At 42.4% G+C, this 21892-nt stretch overlaps 1 protein-coding gene across 3 annotated transcripts in view; it reads right to left on the reverse strand.

Moving 5' to 3' along the window:
• The window catches only part of LOC137421213 (SH2 domain-containing adapter protein F), a 221881-nt gene that overhangs the window by 39072 nt on the left and 160917 nt on the right, over positions 1 to 21892 (reverse strand). For 2 of the 3 annotated variants that reach the window (XM_068107039.2, XM_068107037.2), the window contains 2 exons: positions 7854 to 8043; positions 2647 to 2766 (listed from right to left, as the gene is read on the reverse strand). In XM_068107039.2, coding sequence (XP_067963140.1) covers positions 2647 to 2766; positions 7854 to 8043 — 310 coding nt within the window. The remainder of the gene's footprint in view (positions 1 to 2646; positions 2767 to 7853; positions 8044 to 21892) is intronic. The other variant, XM_068107038.2, reaches the window with a different exon arrangement.

The raw sequence follows: 21892 nt of genomic DNA on the forward strand, positions 1-21892 counted from the left end.
AAATACTTTAAATACTTTAAATAAATAATATAAATACCTTTATAACCTCTTATAAAGGGGACAGACATCACACAAACAAACACACAAATACACAAACACACAATGTGTTTTATATGGAAGATTACAAAGGATGGACCGTCCCCGCAGGATTACACTGAGTGTAAGGAATGGTCAAAGGCTCCTGAACAACCTTAAAAAAGGACATGAGATGGCCATTTGGCCCATCATTGCCATATTGCACTCCCGAGTTTATATTTTTGGGATCTTGTTGAAGTTTTACGAAAGTCTAAATAACCCGATCTTAATCGGGCAACCCAACTTGTTTGTGTGTGCGTGTGTGTACGTGTGTGTGTGTGTGTGTGTATGTATATACACACACACACACACACACACACAAACACACACACACTGTATATACAGTCATGTGAAAAAGTAAGTACACCCCATGTAAAGTTTTGACTTTTTCAACATATTTCAACATACAGCTATTTGATCTTCATTTCAACAATATTGATAGATAAAGGTGATATAATATAACAAATATCATGAAACATTTACATTTTGTAGTCCATTGTATAATTTAAATAAACATAAATGCAAATTTCGCATGTGGAAAAAGTAAGTACACCCCGACATTTATCACTACTTCAAATACCTAAAATTAGAATCAGGTGCACCAGCTCAGGTGCAAATGATTAGAACATGGTTAGAGAGGATCTTGGAGGAACCTGTCTTATTTAAACCTCAGACATTTCGTTTGGCTTGCTCTTTGTTGTTGAAGTGTGCGGCGTCACCATGCCTAGATCAAAAGAGCTCTCTGAGGCCTTCAGAAAGAAGGTTATAGATGCCTACGTGTCTGGGAAGGGATTTAAAAAGATCTCCAAACAATTTGAAATCAATCATTCGACTGTATGGAAGATCATCTACAAGTGGAGAAGATTCCAAACAACTGCCAACTTGTTCAGGCCAGGCCGCCCCAGCAAGTTCAGCCCGAGAGCAGACCACAAGATGCTGAAAGAAGTCTCGAAGAACCCCAGAATGTCATCACGGGACCTACAGGTATCTCTTGCCACTGTTGATGTCAAAGTGCACCAGTCTACCATTAGAAAGAGGTTGCACAAATTTGATCTACATGGGAGGTGTGCCAGGAGGAAACCTTTGCTGTCCAGAAATAACATCAGGGCAAGACTAAAGTTTGCCAATGAACACCAAGGCAAAGCCCAGCACTTCTGGAACAATGTGCTTGGGACAGATGAGTCAAAGGTAGAGCTATTAGGCCACAGTACCAGAAGACATGTTTGGCAAAAACCAAGGACAGCATTTGACCACAAGAACCTGATACCAACTGTAAAGCATGGTGGTGGAAATATTATGGTTTGGGGCAGCTTTGCTGCATCAGGGCCTGGGCAGCTCACCATCATAGAATCCACTATGAATTCTTCATTGTACCAGAGGGTGCTTGAGGATAATGTGAGGCCATCTGTCAGAAAGTTGAAGCTCAACCGAAGGTGGACCTTGCAACATGATAATGACCCTAAACATACCAGTAAATCCACCAAGGAATGGCTGAAAAGAAATAAATGGAGGGTTCTGGAATGGCCAAGTCAAAGCCCGGATCTAAATCCCATCGAGATGTTGTGGGGGGATTTGAAACGAGCTGTGCAAGCAAGAAACCCCTCAAACATCGCACAGCTGAAAGAATTCTGCATGGAGGAGTGGGAAAAAATTTCTCCCAGTCGATGTCAGAGACTGGTAGACAGTTAAAAGAAACGCCTACTTGTGGTTGTTTCTGCCAAAGGGGGCAATACCACTTATGAGAGCCAAGGGTGTACTTACTTTTTCCACATGCGAAATTTGCATTTATGTTTATTTAAATTATACAATGGACTACAAAATGTGAATGTTTCATGATATTTGTTATATTACTAGGGCATGCCCGTACTATATATATATCTAAAATTATATCCCCCCCCCCCTCTATTTACATGAAATGGTTTGGTCCATTCGCAAAGCCAAAGCGAACGGCTTGCGAGTACGGTAGAACCCCCCCCCCCCTCTATTTACATGAAATGGTTTGGTCCATTCGCAAAGCCAAAGCGAACGGCGAACGGCTAAATCGCCATAGCTCGGTAGCTCGCTGCTCTCTGATTGGTCGAATCGTTTTTTGGACATACCTTGGGAACCACTTGTCCGATTAATTTCAAACCTTGAAAAGGCACATCCTCGGGTCCCCAGCAATATACCTGGCAAGTTTCAAATATATCGGACCGGTAGTTGTCGAGAAACAGCGGTCGCATACACACAGAGATTACTGGAATTATAGATAGATATCACCTTTATCTATCAATATTGTTGAAATGAAGATCAAATAGCTGTACGTTGAAATATGTTGAAAAAGTCAAAACTTTACATGGGGTGTACTTACTTTTTCACGTGACTGTATACTGTATACTCTATTTTACACTGAGAATGGTATATTTATTTATTTTGTCAGTATTTAAACTAAATCTTGATAGTGACAACTTCGAATTCCACTTGATTTTTGAAAGACTGGGTCACATTTAACAGTCATTTACAGAGAATTAAAAGCATGAATGCCAAAGAGGCCCAAGTACAGGAATTTGACTTGCATTCCAGTATACTCACTTTAGGGACAGCGAGAAGTCATTGCGGCTGGTCTCGCTATTGCGGACCAGGTAGCTGGACTCCTTGCACAGCCGCAGCAAGGTTTCAGCCTCAGATCGGCTGATGGAGCCATGGTACCACCTGTCGGCATGAGATAGGTTTGTTAATTACATGCATCACATGCATGCTTGACCAACAAATCACAAAGGTTCCATGTACAGGGTGATGACCAAATAGGGATGCCCACCACACATCCACCTGTTCGGTTATTCTTTACGATCTGGCGACAATTTAGAGATCTCGATTGTAGACGTATTATGAACTATAATTGGTCCTTAATAACACTGTTAACAACTGGATCCAGCTGGCTTAATGCATACTCTATTTAGGAGTGAACTCTACAATGCAGCACCCCTTTGTGCACCACAATGAATATTATAACCTGAATAGACACTACCAAGGAATTATCCCACAATGAGGATTGCAAAAAATGGGGAAGGAAAGTACAAAAATTCATCCGACTGTGATATAATATCAATCTTTCTGTTACATGTCACGTAATGGAAAGCTTATACGTATCAAGAAGAACGTGCCCTGCTGGTGAAGGCTCGTGTCGATCGGCCTTGATGTAAATGTAGAACAACAACTTAAATCAACAGGAGGTTGATCAAAGTATGATAACTGCTGTGGGAAGCAAGGGGAAGCTGATGTTGTATCAGAAAAAGAAGGGTTTCTACCACAGTCGGTCAGTGGTGTAATGACGAGAGCATCTTCTGAGTCTGGGAGGTCGTAACCCCCAAATCATTGCCCAACAAATATCATAATCCTAAATAATTGCCCTACAAATATAATAACCCTAAATCATTGCCCTACAAAGATTATAACCCCCAAATCATTGCCCAACAAATATCATAATCCTAAATCATTGCCCTCCAAATATCATAACCCTAAATCATTGCCTTACAAATATTATGATCCCCAAATCATTGCCCTACAAATATCATAACCCTAAATCATTGTCCTACAAATATTATAACCCCCAAATCATTGCCCTACAAATATCATAACCCTAAACCATTGCCCTACAAATATAATAATCCCCAAATCATTGCACTACAAATATCATAACCCTAAATCATTGCCCTACAAATATTATAACCCCCAAATCATTGCTCTACAAATATCATACCCCTAAATCATTGCCCTACAAATATTATAACCCCCAAATCATTGCCCGACAAATATCACAACACGAAATCATTGCCCTACAAATATCATAACCCTAAATCATTGCCCGACAAATATCATAACCTTAAATCATTGCCCTACAAATATTATAACCCTAAATCATTGCCCTACAAATATTATAACCCACAAATCATTGCCCTACAAATATTATAACCCACAAATCATTGCCCAACAAATATCATAACCCTAAATCATTGCCCTACAAATATCATAACCCTAAATCATTGCCCGACAAATATCATAACCCTAAATCATTGCCCGACATATATCATAACCCTAAATCATTGCCCTACAAATATTATAACCCCCAAATCATTGCCCTGCAAATATTAAAACCCACAAATCATTGCCCTACAAATATTAAAACCCACGAATCATTGCCCTACAAATATTATAACCCACAAATCATTGCCCTACAAATATCATAACCCTAAATCATTGCCCTACAAATATCATAACCCTAAATCATTGCCCGACAAATATCATAACCCTAAATCATTGCCCGACAAATATCATAACCCTAAATCATTGCCCTACAAATATTATAACCCCCAAATCATTGCCCTACAAATATTAAAACCCACAAATCATTGCCCAACAAATATTAAAACCCACGAATCATTGCCCTACAAATATTATAACCCGAAATCATTGCCCTGCAAATATCATAACCCTAAATCATTATCATTGCCCTACAAATATCATAACCCTAAATCATTTCCCTACAAATATTAAAACCCACAAATCATTTCCCGACAACTATCATACCCCACAAATCATTGCCCTACAAATATTATAACCCACAAATCATTTCCCGACAAATATCATACCCCACAAATCATTGCCCTACAAATATTATAACCCTAAATCATTGCCCGACAAATATCATAACCCTAAATCATTGCCCAACAAATATCATAACCCGAAATCATTGCCCTACAAATATTATAACCCTAAATCATTGCCCTACAAATATCATAACCCGAAATCATTGCCCGACAAATATCATAACCCTAAATCATTGCCCAACAAATATCATAACCCTAAATCATTGCCCTACAAATATTATAACCCCCAAATCATTGCCCTACAAATATTAAAACCCACAAATCATTGCCCTACAAATATTAAAACCCACGAATCATTGCCCTACAAATATTATAACCCTAAATCATTGCCCTACAAATATCACAACCCTAAATCATTGCCCGACAAATATCATAACCCTAAATCATTGCCCTACAAATATTAAAACCCACAAATCATTGCCCTACAAATATTACAACCCCCAAATCATTGCCCTACAAATATCATAACCCCCAAATCATTGCCCTACAAATATCATAACCCTAAATCATTGCCCTACAAATGGCCTGCTCCAGGTTCGTGTGTGGCCTCAGAAATCTCTTATCTCTCTCATCGTCACACCGTTTGTTGCAATAATGAACTTGAAAAACATGTTTGGAAAATATCATTTTTTATATTCTGTCATATCATACAAATAGCTAAAACATGAGGGCACAGCATACAAATCAACACAATATATAATGTATATAATGTGTGTGTGTGTGTATGTATACATATATATATATATATATATGGATTGTGAAGGAAGTGCAAGATCATCAACCAGGCCTCGTTTGTGATGAGTGTGCTGCGCATGCTGTGCTGGGTGTGCTGCGTTGGGTGCTGTGCTAGGTGCTGTGCTAGACGCTGTGCTAGGTGCGCTATGTTGGATACTGTGCTAGATGCTGTGCTAGGTGCTGTGCTAGGTGCTACGTTGGATGCTGTGCGAGACGCTGTGCTAGGTGCTACGTTGGGTGCTAGGTGCTACGTTGGATGCTGTGCTAGACGCTGTGCTAGGTGCTATGTTGGATGCTGTACTAGGTGCTGTGCTAGGTGCGCTATGTTGGATGCTGTGCTAGGTGCTACGTTGGATGCTGTGCGAGACGCTGTGCTAGGTGCTACGTTGGATGCTGTGCTAGATGCTGTGCTAGGTGCGCTATGTTGGATGCTGTGCTAGGTGCTGTGCTCGGTGCTACGTTGGATGCTGTGCTAGACGCTGTGCTAGGTGCTACGTTGGATGCTGTGATAGACGCTGTGCTAGGTGCTACGTTGGATGCTGTGCTAGGTGCTGTGCTCGGTGCTACGTTGGATGCTGTGCTAGACGCGGTGCTAGATGCTGTGCTGGGTGCTACGTTGGATGCTGTGCTAGACGCTGTGCTAGGTGCTACGTTGGATGCTGTGCTAGACGCTGTGCTCGGTGCTATGTTGGATGCTGTGCTAGGTGCGCTATTAAGGATGCTGTGCTAGGTGCTGTGCTAGGCGCTGTGCTAGACGCTGTGCTAGGTGCTACGTTGGATGCTGTGCTAGGTGCTGTGCTCGGTGCGCTACGTTGGATGCTAGGCATGCTGGGCTGAGTGCTACATTGGATGCTGTGCTCGGTGCGCTACATTGGATGCTCGGCGTGCTGGGCTGGGTGCTACATTGGATGCTGTGCTAGGTGCTGTGCTAGGTGCGCTATGTTGGATGCTTTGCTAGGTGCGCTATGTAGGATGCTGTGCTGGGTGCTACGTTGGATGCTGTGCTAGGTGCTGTGTTAGGTGCGCTATGTTGGATGCTGTGGTAGGTGCTGTGCTAGGTGCGCTACGTTGGATGCTAGGCGTGCTGGGCTGGGTGCTACATTGGATGCTGTGCTAGGTGCTGTGCTAGACGCTGTGCTAGGTGCTGTGCTAGGTGCTACGTTGGATGTTGTGCTCGGTGCTGTGCTAGACGCTGTGCTAGGTGCTACGTTGGATGCTGTGCTAGGTGCTGTGTTAGGTGCGCTAAGTTGGATGCTGTGCTAGGTGCTGTGCTAGGTGCGCTACGTTGGATGCTAGGCGTGCTGGGCTGGGTGCTCCATTGGATGCTGTGCTAGGTGCTGATCTGGGTGCGCTACGTTGGATGCTGTGCTAGGTGCTGTGTTAGGTGCACTATGTTGGATGCTGTGCTGGGTGCTGTGCTAGGTGCTGTGCTAGGTGCTGTGCCAGGTGTTGCGCTAGGTGCTGTGCTAGGCGCTGTGCTAGGTGCTGTGGTAGATGCTGTGCTCGGTGCTGTGCTCGGTGCTCGGTGCTGTGCTCGGCGCTGTGCTAGGTGCTGTGCTCGGCGCTGTTCTAGATGCTGTGCTCGGCGCAGTGCTAGGTGCTGTGCTCGGCGCAGTGCTAGGTGCTGTGCTCGGCGCAGTGCTAGGTGCTGTGCTAGGCGCAGTGCTAGGTGCTGTGCTAGGCGCTGTGCTAGGTGCTGTGCTCGGCGCAGTGCTAGGTGCACAAATCAAAACATCCATGATAATATGATGCCATTAATTTAGATACAAAACCGGGGTAACTTCGGGTAAGATTAACTCACAAATCAAAACATCCCTGATAATATGATGCCATTAATTTAGAGATACCTAGCCCTAGCACCTGGTGCTGTGCTAGGTGTTGTGCTGTGCTAGGTGCTGTGCTCGGCGCTAGGTGCTGTGCGTACTGCGCTTGACATGCTCAGCTGGTTGATGTTGAAGCTTTTTGCACAAAGCCCCATGTGAGAGAAGGTCTGTTCTAAGTGGTTGAATCATTTATGCTAGTACTGTATGATGGATAATGTATCTATCACATGTTTCGCCCAAAACAATTGTTCTTCTGAAAATTACGTAGTAATGTGCCAAGTATTCGTGCAGACAGAAATCCTAGTAGGCCTGTCCTGCATGAATAATGTTTTTGGCCAAAATATTAGTTCTGTAAATTAATACGATCTAACTTTCCATAATAGTAGAGTTCGGGTACTGCATGGTGTTTTCGTTCGACTTGGAATTACGAGCAGCTTCTCATACCTTTTCCAAAGAAACACTGGAAACTCCATTCATTAAAAAGATTCAGAATTCCTCCCCCGAATCATCTCCCCAATTAATTTCAGGTAGGTTTCTGTGCCATACGTGTCTTAGAATTACGATGGCAACTTACACCTGTCGCTCTAAGGGAACGCTGGGATCAATGCGCTCTCCACCAGGTGAGGTTTGCTCGAGACTTTGCCTGCGGGAAGCTCGTCGCCCTCCACTTGGCTGTCTTTGCCTCTGCTGCTGTTGCTGCAGCTCCTCACCTGCGACCAGCAATGATGCTGCACGACTTCGTTCGACCTCGTCAAACTGGACTGCTGTGTGAGGAGGAGCACAAGCAGGATAAAGACGAAAATGGAGTAAACATTGTGATGGACATAAAGGTAAAAATAATGAGATAGTTATTTACTAAGTTCGATTCCTCTTGTTTCTCATTGTGCGCTCAATTCCTAATGGGTTTTAATGTTGTGCCACAACCATTGTCAATCTCTTTTACATTCCAGCTTTGTCCCCTGTGACCACCTATGGTGAATCTAGGGAAGGTCCAACGCACTAAGATTGTAAATATATCGACAGTGGTTCAGGAAAAATTGATTGGAGGCCAATCATGAAATGGTATCATCTGGAAGTCGATTCGATTGGAGACAAAGAGATGTAGTGGTATCATGAGTTTAAATGTGACAAATAAAAGAAAAAACCATAATGAAGGATCGGGCCTGTCAGGATGACCTGGAGGTCACCTCAAAGCTGTCTAGCCTGGGTTTCAATCTTGGGCCGGCTATAAACCATCACATAGGGGTGATTCTTCAATGTGTGTGCCATCCAAATGGAATGGACGTAAAATGGCCATCCCATCTACCGGCATTAGTTGGTGGACGTTAGTTGGCGGTCCCTTGGTGTGTCCTTTGCGAAGAGAAGGCGACTCGTACAGGATTGTAACCCGAGCCAAAGAAACTGCTTTGGCAGAAGCGATGTTCTGTATGGACCCTGGTACATCATCTGATGTGAATTGACTAACTGGGGAATTCATGTACATAGCACAACTTATTGTTCATGTTAGCAATATTATTATACCAGTAAAAAGCCCGTCAAAAATGATGGGTTGGAACAGTTTATTTTACGGTGCAGCCTTGTGAGCGTGCCAAAGTCTGAAGCCTGGGCCTAGTGTCAGGTTTTCTTTATCTTTATCTATTAGACATCCCACGGACGTAAATGAACAGTTGTTTTACTCTGTGCTCGTTGCACATCATGTGCAGCGAATTTAATCTCCCAGCACCTTGTATTTATTGTTATTTTTTAAAATGCTACTGTACACCGCCCTTGAGGCTCGGTTTGCAAGCCACCGTCTACAATTCCAATAGAAGACACATAATTACTCTATTATGGAAAATGTTTTTCGAATTTGTTTTAATGTCAAAAACAGACCATAGTGAACACACATTCGTGTTAAAAGATTGATCTGTAAAACCCACCCTTATGAAGGGGGACAGACATCTGTACAAACACACAAACTCATATTGTGTTTTATATGGTAGATTCTAAGAAAAAGCATTTTAATCAATTCTTATTTTAACCGAAGACCTATATTCAGCAACAACCAAGGAGTTTTGTAAATATGATGCAGGTGTACGCCACTTTAAAAGTCTAACAGCATCAGGAGCCTGAAAAATAACTACATGTGCATAACAGAATGGGCAAGGGGGTGGGGGGGGGAGGGGTGTAGGGTGGGGAGTGGCGGAGGGGGGGGTAAGGTTAAGGAACAAGCTGCGGAAACAAAGGACATTTTATAAAACAGAGAGAAAACGAAATTGTTTGAGACACATGGAAACAAGGCGTGGGGCTCAAAAATTGACCTCAATTATATATTATTAAAATGAAGGTAACCGCCAATTTGATTTCTCTTTTACAAGCAGGAGTACCTGGCGTTGCCCGGTGATGTTCTAATGCTGTTGGCATTTTGAAGAAATCAATTTTTTTTCTATTTTTTGTGGATACCGAAAACACTTCCCAACACCCACCCACGATGGAATGTGGCCGGGATCATTTAATATTACCTTTCACATAGCTACACAGTATCAGGCACGATAAAACCAAAAAAAAAATTAAATCCCACCAAAAAATGTAACTGTTTTTTTTCCAAAATTTCTAATTGTTTTGGCCTAAAACTCTCCCCTGTACTTACTGATTAACCTCTGAATGTTTGACAAAGATCCGTTCAGCCATCTCTGAGAAAAATGGTGACAGACAGACAGATGAAAAATCACTCATAGAGTGACACTTGGCAAAAGAGAACAAAGTCGAATAGCACTCGGTAAAGCATCCTTTTGACCTCACAAATAATTGGTGGTTGAATTCTGTGACCTGATTTGCAAATAGTCTTCAAATTTTAAGTCAATCGGATGAAAATTGACAATTTTAGAAATTTGACCTATGTTGACCTATTGGCCTATGTCGATCTCGAAAATAGTTGTTGGTTGAATTCAGTTTGCTGATATGTATATCCTATTCAGATTTCAAGTCAATCAGATGAAAATTGAGGATTTTAGAAATTCAAAATGGTTGTTTACCTTTGGTCTACGTTGACCTTTTGGCCTATGTTGATATTGAAAATAGTGGTGGTTGAATTCAGTTTGCGAATACGCAAATCCTATTCAAATTTCAAGCAAAAAGGATGAAAATTGAGGATTTTAGAAATTTGAAAAAAAGTGGTTGACCTTTGGCCTCTGTTGACCTTTTGACCTCAAAATAAAAGGGATTTTGGCGGACCATGAACTCTACCATTTGGAGAAGTTTCGTGAAGATCGGTTTAAAATTGTGACCTGTAGGCAAGTATAACTGAGCGGACAGACAAACAAACACACAAACCGGAGTGATCAACATACTTGCAAAAAAATTTTTTTTTTGCCAAGTAACAAACACACAAACACACATAGAGACACACACACACACACACACACACACACACACACACACACACACACACACACACACACACACCGGAGTGATCAACATACTTGCCAAGTACCAAACGGCTTTCTTATGGTAGAGATACTTATTGTAGCGTCATTATTTATTTATTTAATACCATAGTTATGAAGAATTCCTTGCAGATCACATATTGTTTCCATGACCATCATGGAGATAGCCACGTGTTTTCCTTATTAGTTCCTGTTGTGCTTTTTAAAAAAATCATCCTTGTCGATGTTTTTTCCTTGTTCTGTGGCTTTTCCAAACTGATGAGAGACAAAGTTCAAGCTTTATTTGTGTATCGCATTAATAAGCTCGTACTTTAGTTAAAAAATAAACTCAGAAATGAGGCAGACAACATGACATCGCTGAGAATTGTCAAAGTGAATTGAATTAAAAATTTTAAAATGTTAATTTTTACCATCGATTGTTAAAAATACAGTATTTGGGAATAAAAACAATACAGGTACAATGGTACATTTAGGCTCAACAACTAAAATTTCAATGTTCTTGGAATTACAGATACCAGCAACGGTACCCGCCCTATGGGCGGAGCTTCAATTTGGGAGGCCCAAATGAAAAGGCTAAATATCAGAAATTGAAGGCTTTTTTTCTTTTAAACGATTTATATAAACATCCGTTAAATCTCGATTGTGCGGCACCCGGGAAAATAACGTCATGCGGGAGCAAGTATCAGCAGGATGTGGCAGTGTGTGAGTCCACGTTTCTGATCCTTCATGCCGAAGTAGCCCACCACTTCTCCAAGCATTCCGCTCTTCAGATCCGCCATGACAGATTTAAGCTTGATACTGAAGACGCATGCAGTTAGTACTCCCGATGTCGTATGTACTCCAGACACGTGTTTCCTTCATTGTAAAAACTTCCAAATCAACAGTTAAAAGGATTTTGAGCCGATAGCTGTTACGGCCTTGGCAAGATCGATGGAGACAGCGATCTGTTAGCGTATTCACAGCCCAAATAGCTATGTGGAATTCTCTTATGTAGAGATTAAACTCACGTCATTTGAACTTTGGCTGAGGTCATTATTTACTTTCAGTGATGTTTATTTACGAATCAAAAAGAAGATAATTGGTTTTGGGTCGTCCTTTCCGCATATCTCGTGGGATTGTAAGTTGGAGAGACGGCCGTGATGGCGGGGAGGGGGTTGGAGTTCTCTCAAGCAGGGATTCAACCCATGTCCTTATAAAAGGTCTTTGTCCGAGGTCACCGAGTCCGATCGGTGCAGCCTTTTGTGCGGCACCCGGGAAAACAACATCGTCACAATGAAAACATCGTCACAATGAACGTTATGCGAACGCGAATGTCATGCGGGAGTCCAAACCTGAGAAAGCTGGAGACCAAAGCTGAAATTGGAAAAACTAAATAGCCTATTTTACTCCTGGAGATCCCAGGATTACCCACCCAAAATATCGTTGAGATCGGTTCAGCAGTTTTTACGGTACCTTCGAACGGACAGACAGACAGACAGACGGACGGACGGACATTTGGTGAATTATAGTAAGATGGATGGTTTTACCTGCAGGACATGAAATGCTACCTGCAACAACCCAAACCATGAGCAAACACAATCTGTGTTGTACAAACCAGCCGAGCTGAAGATATCAAATGTCGAAAAGAATAACACTCGTGTGGATACTTCCATGTACAAAACATCACATGATGAAGCTCACGTTGATTAAATAACGAATAGGATTTGCTAAATGGCTGCCATGCTCCAAAAGGAGTACTTGGTATGAAAAGAGGCTGACACCTACCTACAGGACAACTGATCAATCATGCTTTGTGTCCTTCAGACGAATATGCGGCTGTGAGGTCGATGTGGGATTGTGGGATCAATGTGGGATTGTGAAATCGACGTGGGATTGTGAAAACGACGTGGTATTGTGAAATCGACGTGGGATTGTGAGATCGACGTGGGATTGTGAGATTGACGTGGGATTGTGGGGTCGATGTGGGATTGTGGGGTCGATGTGGGATTGTGGGGTCGATGTGGGATTGTGAGGTCGATGTGGGATTGTGAGGTCGATGTGGGATTGTGAGGTCGATGTGGGATTGTGAGGTCGATGTGGGATTGTGGAGTCGATGTGGGATTGTGAGGTCGATATGGGATTGTGAGGTCGATGTGGGATTGTGAGGTCGATGTGGGATTGTGAGGTCGATGTGGGATTGTGAGGTCGATGTGGGATTGTGAGGTCGATGTGGGATTGTGAGGTCGATGTGGGATTGTGAGGTCGATGTGGGATTGTGAGGTCGATGTGGGATTGTGAGGTCGATGTGGGATTGTGAGGTCGATGTGGGATTGTGAGGTCGATGTGGGATTGTGAGGTCGATGTGGGATTGTGAGGTCGATGTGAGATTGTGAGGTCGATGTGGGATTGTGAGGTGGATGTGGGATTGTGAGGTCGATGTGGGATTGTGAGGTCGATGTGGGATTGTGAGGTCGATGTGGGATTGTGAGATTGACGTGGGGTCGATGTGGGATTGTGAGGTCGATGTGGGATTGTGAGGTCGATGTGGGATTGTGGTCGATGTGGGATTGTGAGGTAGGTCGATATGGGATTGTGAGGTCGATGTGGGATTGTGAGGTCGATGTGGGATTGTGAGATTGACGTGGGGTCGATGTGGGATTGTGAAATCAACGTGGGATTGTGAGATTGACGTGGGATTGATTGTGGGGTCGATATGGGATTGTGAAATCAAAGTGGGATTGTGAGATTGATGTGGGATTGTGAGATCGACGTGGTATTGTGGGATCGATATGGGATTGTGAAATCAACATGGGATTGTGAGATTGATGTGGAATTGTGAGATCGACGTGGGATTGAGAGGTCGATGTGGGATTGTGAAATCAACGTGGGATTGTGAGATCGACGTGGGATTGAGAGGTTGATGTGGGATTGTGAAATCAACGTGGGATTGTGAGATTGATGTGGGATTGTGAGATCGACGTGGGATTGAGAGGTTGATGTGGGATTGTGAAATCAACGTGGGATTGTGAGATTGATGTGGGATTATGAGATCGACGTGTGATTGAGAGGTCGATGTGGGATTGTGAAATCATCGTGGGATTGTGAGATTGATGTGGGATTGTGAGATCGACGTGGGATTGAGAGGTCGATGTGGGATTGTGAGATTGTGAGGTTGTTGCAACATTGTGAGATTGATGTGGGATTGTGGGGTCGATGTGGGATTGTGAGATTCCCCCCCCCCACCCCCTTCACATGCCTCCCCCCCAAAGCCCTCTCCCTCCCACAGATCTCTCGATGTCTCCATGTCTCTCGGTCCCTGCTCTCAAATGTTGTGTTTGTGTCCTTCCCCCTCTCTCCCCATCTTGTCTACCGCTCCCGATGTTATTTGTTTTATGTGTCTGTTTGTCTTTCTGTGTGATTAATGTTCGCTCTTTCACGAGCCTCGATCTTGTATACAAAAAAAACAAAAAAAAAAAAACTGTGAGATTGACGTGGGATTGTGGGGGTCGATGTGGGATTGTGAAATCAACGTGGGATTGTGAGATTGATGTGGGAATTTGAGGTCAACGTGGGATTGTGAAATCAACGTGGGATTGTGAGATTGATGTGGGAATGTGAGGTCGACGTGGGATTGTGGGGTCGATGTGGGATTGTGAAATCAACGTGGGATTGTGAGATTGATGTGGGAATGTGAGGTCGACGTGGGATTGAGAGGTCGACGTGGGATTGAGAGGTTGATGTGGGATTGTGAGATCAACGTGGGATTGTGAGGTTGATGTGGGATTGTGAGATCGACGTGGGATTGAGAGGTCGATGTGGGATTGTGAGATTGTGAGATTGTTGCAACATTGTGAGATTGACGTGGGATTGTGGGGTCGATGTGGGATTGTGAAATCAACGTTGGATTGTGAGATTGATGTGGGAATGTGAGATCGACGTGGGACTGAGAGGTCGATGTGGGATTGTGAGATTGTTGAAACATTGTGAGATTGACGTGGGATTGAGAGGTCGATGTGGGATTGTGAGATTGTTGCAACATTGTGAGATCGACGTGGGATTGAGAGGTCGATGTGGGATTGTGAAATCAACGTGGGATTGTAAGATTGACGTGGGAATGTGAGGTCGACGTGGGATTGTGAGATTGTTGAAACATTGTGAGATTGACATGGGAATGTGAGGTCGACGTGGGATTGTGAGATTGTTGAAACATTGTGAGATTGACGTGGGAATGTGAGGTCGACGTGGGATTGTGAGATTGATGTGGGAATGTGAGATCGACGTGGGACTGAGAGGTCGATGTGGGATTGTGAGATTGTTGAAACATTGTGAGATTGACGTGGGATTGAGAGGTCGATGTGGGATTGTGAGATTGTTGCAACATTGTGAGATCGACGTGGGATTGAGAGGTCGATGTGGGATTGTGAAATCAACGTGGGATTGTAAGATTGACGTGGGAATGTGAGGTCGACGTGGGATTGTGAGATTGTTGAAACATTGTGAGATTGACATGGGAATGTGAGGTCGACGTGGGATTGTGAGATTGTTGAAACATTGTGAGATTGACGTGGGAATGTGAGGTCGACGTGGGATTGCGAGATTGTTGCAACATTGTGAGATTGACGTGGGATTGTGGGGTCGATGTGGGATTGTAAAATCAACGTGGGATTATGAGATTGATGTGGGAATGTGAGGTCGACGTGGGATTGTGGGGTCGATGTGGGATTGTGAGGTCGACGTGGGATTGAGAGGTCGATGTGGGATTGTGAGATTGTTGGAACATTGTGAGATTGAAGTGGCATTGTGGGGTCGATGTGGGATTGTGTCGTCTACATGTGATTGTGGGGTCGATGTGGGATTGTGAGGTCGACGTGGGATTGAGAGGTCGATGTGGGATTGTGAGGTCGACGTGGGATTGAGAGGTCGATGTGGGATTGTGAAATTGTTGGCACATTGTGAGATTGAAGTGGCATTGTGGGGTCGGTGTGGGATTGTGAAATCAACGTGGGATTGTGAGATTGATGTGGAATTGTGAGATCGATGTGGGATTGTGAGGTCGACATGTGCCAGCAAACCCAATGTATGCAAGCTCGGACAATTGTGCCCATGAAACCGAATTTTTTAACAGAGTGATGCTAATCCTTCGCTGCATACACAAAGCAATTTCTGGAACATCTCAACTCCGACTCGTTCAAGGTCGAAACATATGATGAACAATTAAGCTATATTCTAAGAAAGTGCAGCCATTCGCCGGAAAATAAATAGCGATTTACAATTACAACTTGGAGAAATGACTTTCCGGTGACTTGAAAATGAATGAGAAATCCTTAAGAAATTGATTAAAATAGAAATTGTCTAAAGATTCTGTGGCATGTCTGTCGATGGCTGGAGTTTGATAGGAAGGCAGCCGTCACATATGTTTTCAATGAGGCCATGAGGCCTGTTGTGCTATACTCAAAAGCCAAGTATTAACTGTAGCTGCCATTTGTTAACCACCTCCAAGAAAAAACAAAAATAAGTTTGGCACCACTCAGCTGTAAACCACCTCCAAAAAAAAACGTTTGTCGCCACTCAGCTGTTAACCACATCCACAAAGAAAAAATAAGTTTGTCGCCACTTAGCTGTTAACCACATCCACAAAGAAAAAATAAGTTTGTCGCCACTTAGCTGTTAACCACATCCACAAAGAAAAAATAAGTTTGTCGCCACTTAGCTGTTAACCACATCCACAAAGAAAAACTAAGTTTGTCGCCACTCAGCTGTTAACCACATCCACAAAGAAAAAATAAGTTTATCGTCACTCAGCTGTTAACCACATCCACAAAGAAAAACTAAGTTTGTCGCCACTTAGCTGTTAACCACATCCACAAAGAAAAAATAAGTTTGTCGTCACTCAGCTGTTAACCACATCCACAAAGAAAAAATAAGTTTGTCGCCACTTAGCTGTTAACCACATCCACAAAGAAAAACTAAGTTTGTCGCCACTCAGCTGTTAACCACATCCACAAAGAAAAAATAAGTTTATCGTCACTCAGCTGTTAACCACATCCACAAAGAAAAACTAAGTTTGTCGCCACTCAGCTGTTAACTACATCCACAAAGAAAAAATAAGTTTGTCGTCACTCAGCTGTTAACTACATCCACAAAGAAAAAATAAGTTTGTCACCACTCAGCTGTTAACTACATCCACAAAGAAAAAATAAGTTTATCGTCACTCAGCTGTTAACCACATCCACAAAGAAAAACTAAGTTTGTCGCCACTCAGCTGTTAACTACATCCACAAAGAAAAAATAAGTTTGTCGTCACTCAGCTGTTAACTACATCCACAAAGAAAAAATAAGTTTGTCGTCACTCAGCTGTTAACTACATCCACAAAGAAAAAATAAGTTTGTCGTCACTCAGCTGTTAACCACATCCACAAAGAAAAACTAAGTTTGTCGCCACTCAGCTGTTAACTACATCCACAAAGAAAAAATAAGTTTATCGTCACTCAGCTGTTAACCACATCCACAAAGAAAAAATAAGTTTGTCGTCACTCAGCTGTTAACTACATCCACAAAGAAAAAATAAGTTTGTCGTCACTCAGCTGTTAACTACATCCACAAAGAAAAAATAAGTTTGTCGTCACTCAGCTGTTAACTACATCCACAAAGAAAAAATAAGTTTGTCGTCACTCAGCTGTTAACCACATCCACAAAGAAAAAATAAGTTTGTCGCCACTCAGCTGTTAACCACATCCACAAAGAAAAAATACGTTTGTCGCCACTCAGCTGTTAACTACATCCACAAAGAAAAAATAAGTTTGGCACCGCTCAGCTGTTAACCACATCCACAAAGAAAAAATATGTTTGTCGCCACTCAGCTGTTAACCACATCCACAAAGAAAAAATAAGTTTGTCACCACTCAGCTGTTAACCACATCCACAAAGAAAAAATAAGTTTGGCACCGCTCAGCTGTTAACTACATCCACAAAGAAAAAATAAGTTTGTCGTCACTCAGCTGTTAACTACATCCACAAAGAAAAAATAAGTTTGGCACCGCTCAGCTGTTAACCACATCCACAAAGAAAAAATAAGTTTGTCGTCACTCAGCTGTTAACCACATCCACAAAGAAAAAATAAGTTTGTCGTCACTCAGCTGTTAACTACATCCACAAAGAAAAAATAAGTTTGTCGTCACTCAGCTGTTAACTACATCCACAAAGAAAAAATAAGTTTGTCATCACTCAGCTGTTAACTACATCCACAAAGAAAAAATAAGTTTGTCGTCACTCAGCTGTTAACCACATCCACAAAGAAAAAATAAGTTTGTCGCCACTCAGCTGTTAACCACATCCACAAAGAAAAAATACGTTTGTCGCCACTCAGCTGTTAACCACATCCACAAAGAAAAAATAAGTTTGGCACCGCTCAGCTGTTAACTACATCCACAAAGAAAAAATAAGTTTGTCGTCACTCAGCTGTTAACTACATCCACAAAGAAAAAATAAGTTTGGCACCGCTCAGCTGTTAACCACATCCACAAAGAAAAAATAAGTTTGTCGTCACTCAGCTGTTAACCACATCCACAAAGAAAAAATAAGTTTGGCACCGCTCAGCTGTTAACCACATCCACAAAGAAAAAATAAGTTTGTCGTCACTCAGCTGTTAACCACATCCACAAAGAAAAAATAAGTTTGGCACCGCTCAGCTGTTAACCACATCCACAAAGAAAAAATAAGTTTGTCACCACTCAGCTGTTAACCACATCCACAAAGAAAAAAAAAGTTTATCACCACTCAGCTGTTAACCACCTCCAGAAAGGAAAAAAAGTTTATCACCACTCAGCTGTTAACCACCTCCAGTAAGAAAAAAAAAGTTTATCACCACTCAGCTGTTAACCACCTCCAGTAAGAAAAAAAAGTTTATCACCACTCAGCTGTTAACCACCTCCAGTAAGAAAAAAAAAAGTTTGTCACCACTCAGCTGTTAACCACCTCCACAAAGAAAAAAAAGTTTATCACCACTCAGCTGTTAACCACCTCTACAAAGAAAAAAAGTTTATGACACTTCAGCAGCACCAACCACCTCCAGTAAGAAAAAAAAAGTTTATCACTACTCAGCTGTTAACCACCTCCAGTAAGAAAAAAAAAAGTTTGTCACCACTCAGCTGTTAACCACCTCCACAAAGAAAAAAAAAGTTTATCACCACTCAGCTGTTAACCACCTCCAGTAAGAAAAAAAAAGTTTATCACTACTCAGCTGTTAACCACCTCCAGTAAGAAAAAAAAAGTTTGTCACCACTCAGCTGTTAACCACCTCCACAAAGAAAAAAAAAAGGTTTATCACCACTCAGCTGTTAACCACCTCCAGTAAGAAAAAAAAGTTTATCACACTCAGCTGTTGACCACCTCCAGTAAGAAAAAAAGTTTATCACCACTCAGCTGTTAACCACCTCCAGTAAGAAAAAAAAGTTTATCACTACTCAGCTGTTAACCACCTCCAGTAAGAAAAAAAAAAGTTTGTCACCACTCAGCTGTTAACCACCTCCACAAAAGAAAAAAAAAGTTTATCACCACTCAGCTGTTAAACACCTCCACAAATAAAAAAAAATTTTAATCACCACTCAGCTGTTAACCACCTCCAGTAAGAAAGAAAAAAGTTTGTCACCACTCTTTCAATGGTTGTTGAAATGCTGCGATTTGTTGATCATGTCACATCGTGTCACATCGTGTCACATCGTGTCACATCGTCACCACGCACCAACCTCTTCGTTCCATCCCAATTCCTCATCAGCAAATGTGAGCGACATCGTGGTTCTTTTTCGTATTCTGCTGTTTATTTGATTTAGTGACTGAGACTTGTAATTCTCTGAAGGATTTCCACAGGCAATTAGTCTAAAGTGAGGACCCAGGCAAGAAAGGCAAGTTCCAACAGCCCGGCTTTACGAGCAACTGTTCCAGATTTATCGATCGAACTGCTGTCTGACCCACGACCTCATGGCTGATGGAGCCGTGCTGCCGTCGTCTCTTAGCTTGCACTCATTAGGAGTGGAAATCCATTGTAAAGGATCACCAAGGAATGACAGGACATCTTACCTGTCACGTCAAGCAGCTGGCAGGCCTTCCATGAACCAGGTCACAACAAATCTCAACTTCAACCTTGTGTTTCAGTTAGTGGAAATTCAGATATATTCCTTCCTGGAAATATGTCATCGACTCCACTTATACCTGCTGTGTCCAAATTCTTGTGAAAGGTGGAACAAGTGGAGTTGAGATCACCCAGGGTCGACTGGTCCACACAACCGATGTTCAATTTGGCTGCTAACAAGGTCCGCACTGCGAGGATAGCCGAGGACCTCAATCGGAGACAAGACAGGCTATTTGGCAAGAATCCTATTCAATTCCTACGTCAAAAGTTTTATGTAATTCCCAAGCAGAGGGCCAGGTTTGAGATGACAAATGCATCGTCCATTTCTCCCTGGGCGTCAGCAAAGGAGAAGCGCATCGCCATCGAAACAACCAGACAAGCATAATTAAGGGAAATGAATGACTGCTGAAATATTTAGTGCGACTGATCCGAAATATTAAACTCTCATCCTGATTCCCAGCAAGGTGTCCTTGTGTGGTTTTAATGATTTCCTGTCACCAGAAACGAGGGATTGTGCTGAAGTTCTTGGGAAAAAAGGAGAATGATGAGTCTCTTGGGAGCAACGACAATGGCTTCCAGTCTCTGGGTTCCTGTGTAGATGATACGTCTCAAACTCAAACAAATATCACTCATTATGACGTTTCATCAGCCACACAAGACCAAACGAAAGGATGATTTTCATTATTCTGACCAAAATATATCAGGAATGCAGAGCGAATTTGAGGCTAATCTTACTATAATTCACCAAATGTCCGTCTGTCTCTTCCCAGGTACCGCAAAAAACGGCTGAACCGATCGCAACGAAATTTTGGGTGGGTAATCCTGGGACCTCCCTGGAGTAAAATAGCCTATATTGTTTTCCAATTTTTTTCCAATTTTCCAGTTTTTCCAAACACGATGGAATAATATTTACCGATATGAACAGTGATGTGGCTGTTATTGAAATTGTACAAATACTGTTTAGATTTTGATGATTTGCGTGCGGTATGATTTTCACATCATTATATCACATCATTAACGGATGTTTATATAAATCGTTTAAAATAAAAAAAACCTTCGATTTCTGATATTTTGCCTTTTCATTTGGGCCTCCCAATTGAAGCCCCGCCCGTAGGGCAGGTACCGAGGCTAATATATCAAATACACAATTCCTCAAGATGTTGAAGAGGTGAAGATAAGAAGAAATATCAACACCAACAACAACACCATTAATTAGCTACAGGTACCATCAAACCTGAGAAACATGCTCTGATGGTAGTTGTAGCCAATCAGGGCTGTTGTTGCTTAGCAACATTGGTTGTTGTTTTCCAGTAAAAACAGATTCAGTCTTCGCTGACAAACTTTCTCGACAGATTTTCAACAGATGAATAATGCACTGTATTTCTGATCACCTCAGTCTTGAATCAAAACTTGTTTTTACAACTGAGAGTCGAACATTGCAATGTCAACGCAAGAGCTACTCGTTGCCATGGAAACACGTACACTTCGAGCCAGGAAATGAGTCCATTTCTCTTGGGGCAATGACAGGGCCATTGTGAACCAAAGCGGTTGTTTCCTTCCTCGTCAGTCAAATAGTTCCAAGTGACAACAATCCGATATGGAGAACAACATTATTGCATTTCATTATAATCCGAGACATCGGAAGGACTAATCCAACATTTATAGTTACCTTTGTTGAACAATAACTATAAATTATAACTGAAAACGCACATACGTTACACAATAATTTGTACAATATTTGCACACCGCATCACATATTATATTTCGTTTTTGGAATGAAATGGATCTTGAAATGAATGAAATTTTGGAATGAAGCCTGGTGTTGGCTTAGCGGTTAGGGTGCCGGCTTGGGATCCTAGGATCCTGAGCTCGAATCCCGGTCGATCGCTGAATTAACGCCAGGGGGGTTGACTCAGCCTATCATCCTTCCGAGGTCGGCAATTGAGTACCAGCTTGCTGGGATGAATGATCACGGTGTGTACCCCAATTTAGAATAGGTACACCGTGTCCCCGCGCATCGTAAGAGCGTGACCAAGGGTTGGCGTCAGGAAGGGCATCCGGCCATAAAACATTGCCTCAAAC

Source organism: Myxine glutinosa, chromosome 2, assembly GCF_964187855.1.
Source record: "Myxine glutinosa chromosome 2, kmMyxGlut1.1, whole genome shotgun sequence".
NCBI classification, from domain to species: Eukaryota; Metazoa; Chordata; class Myxini; order Myxiniformes; family Myxinidae; genus Myxine; species Myxine glutinosa.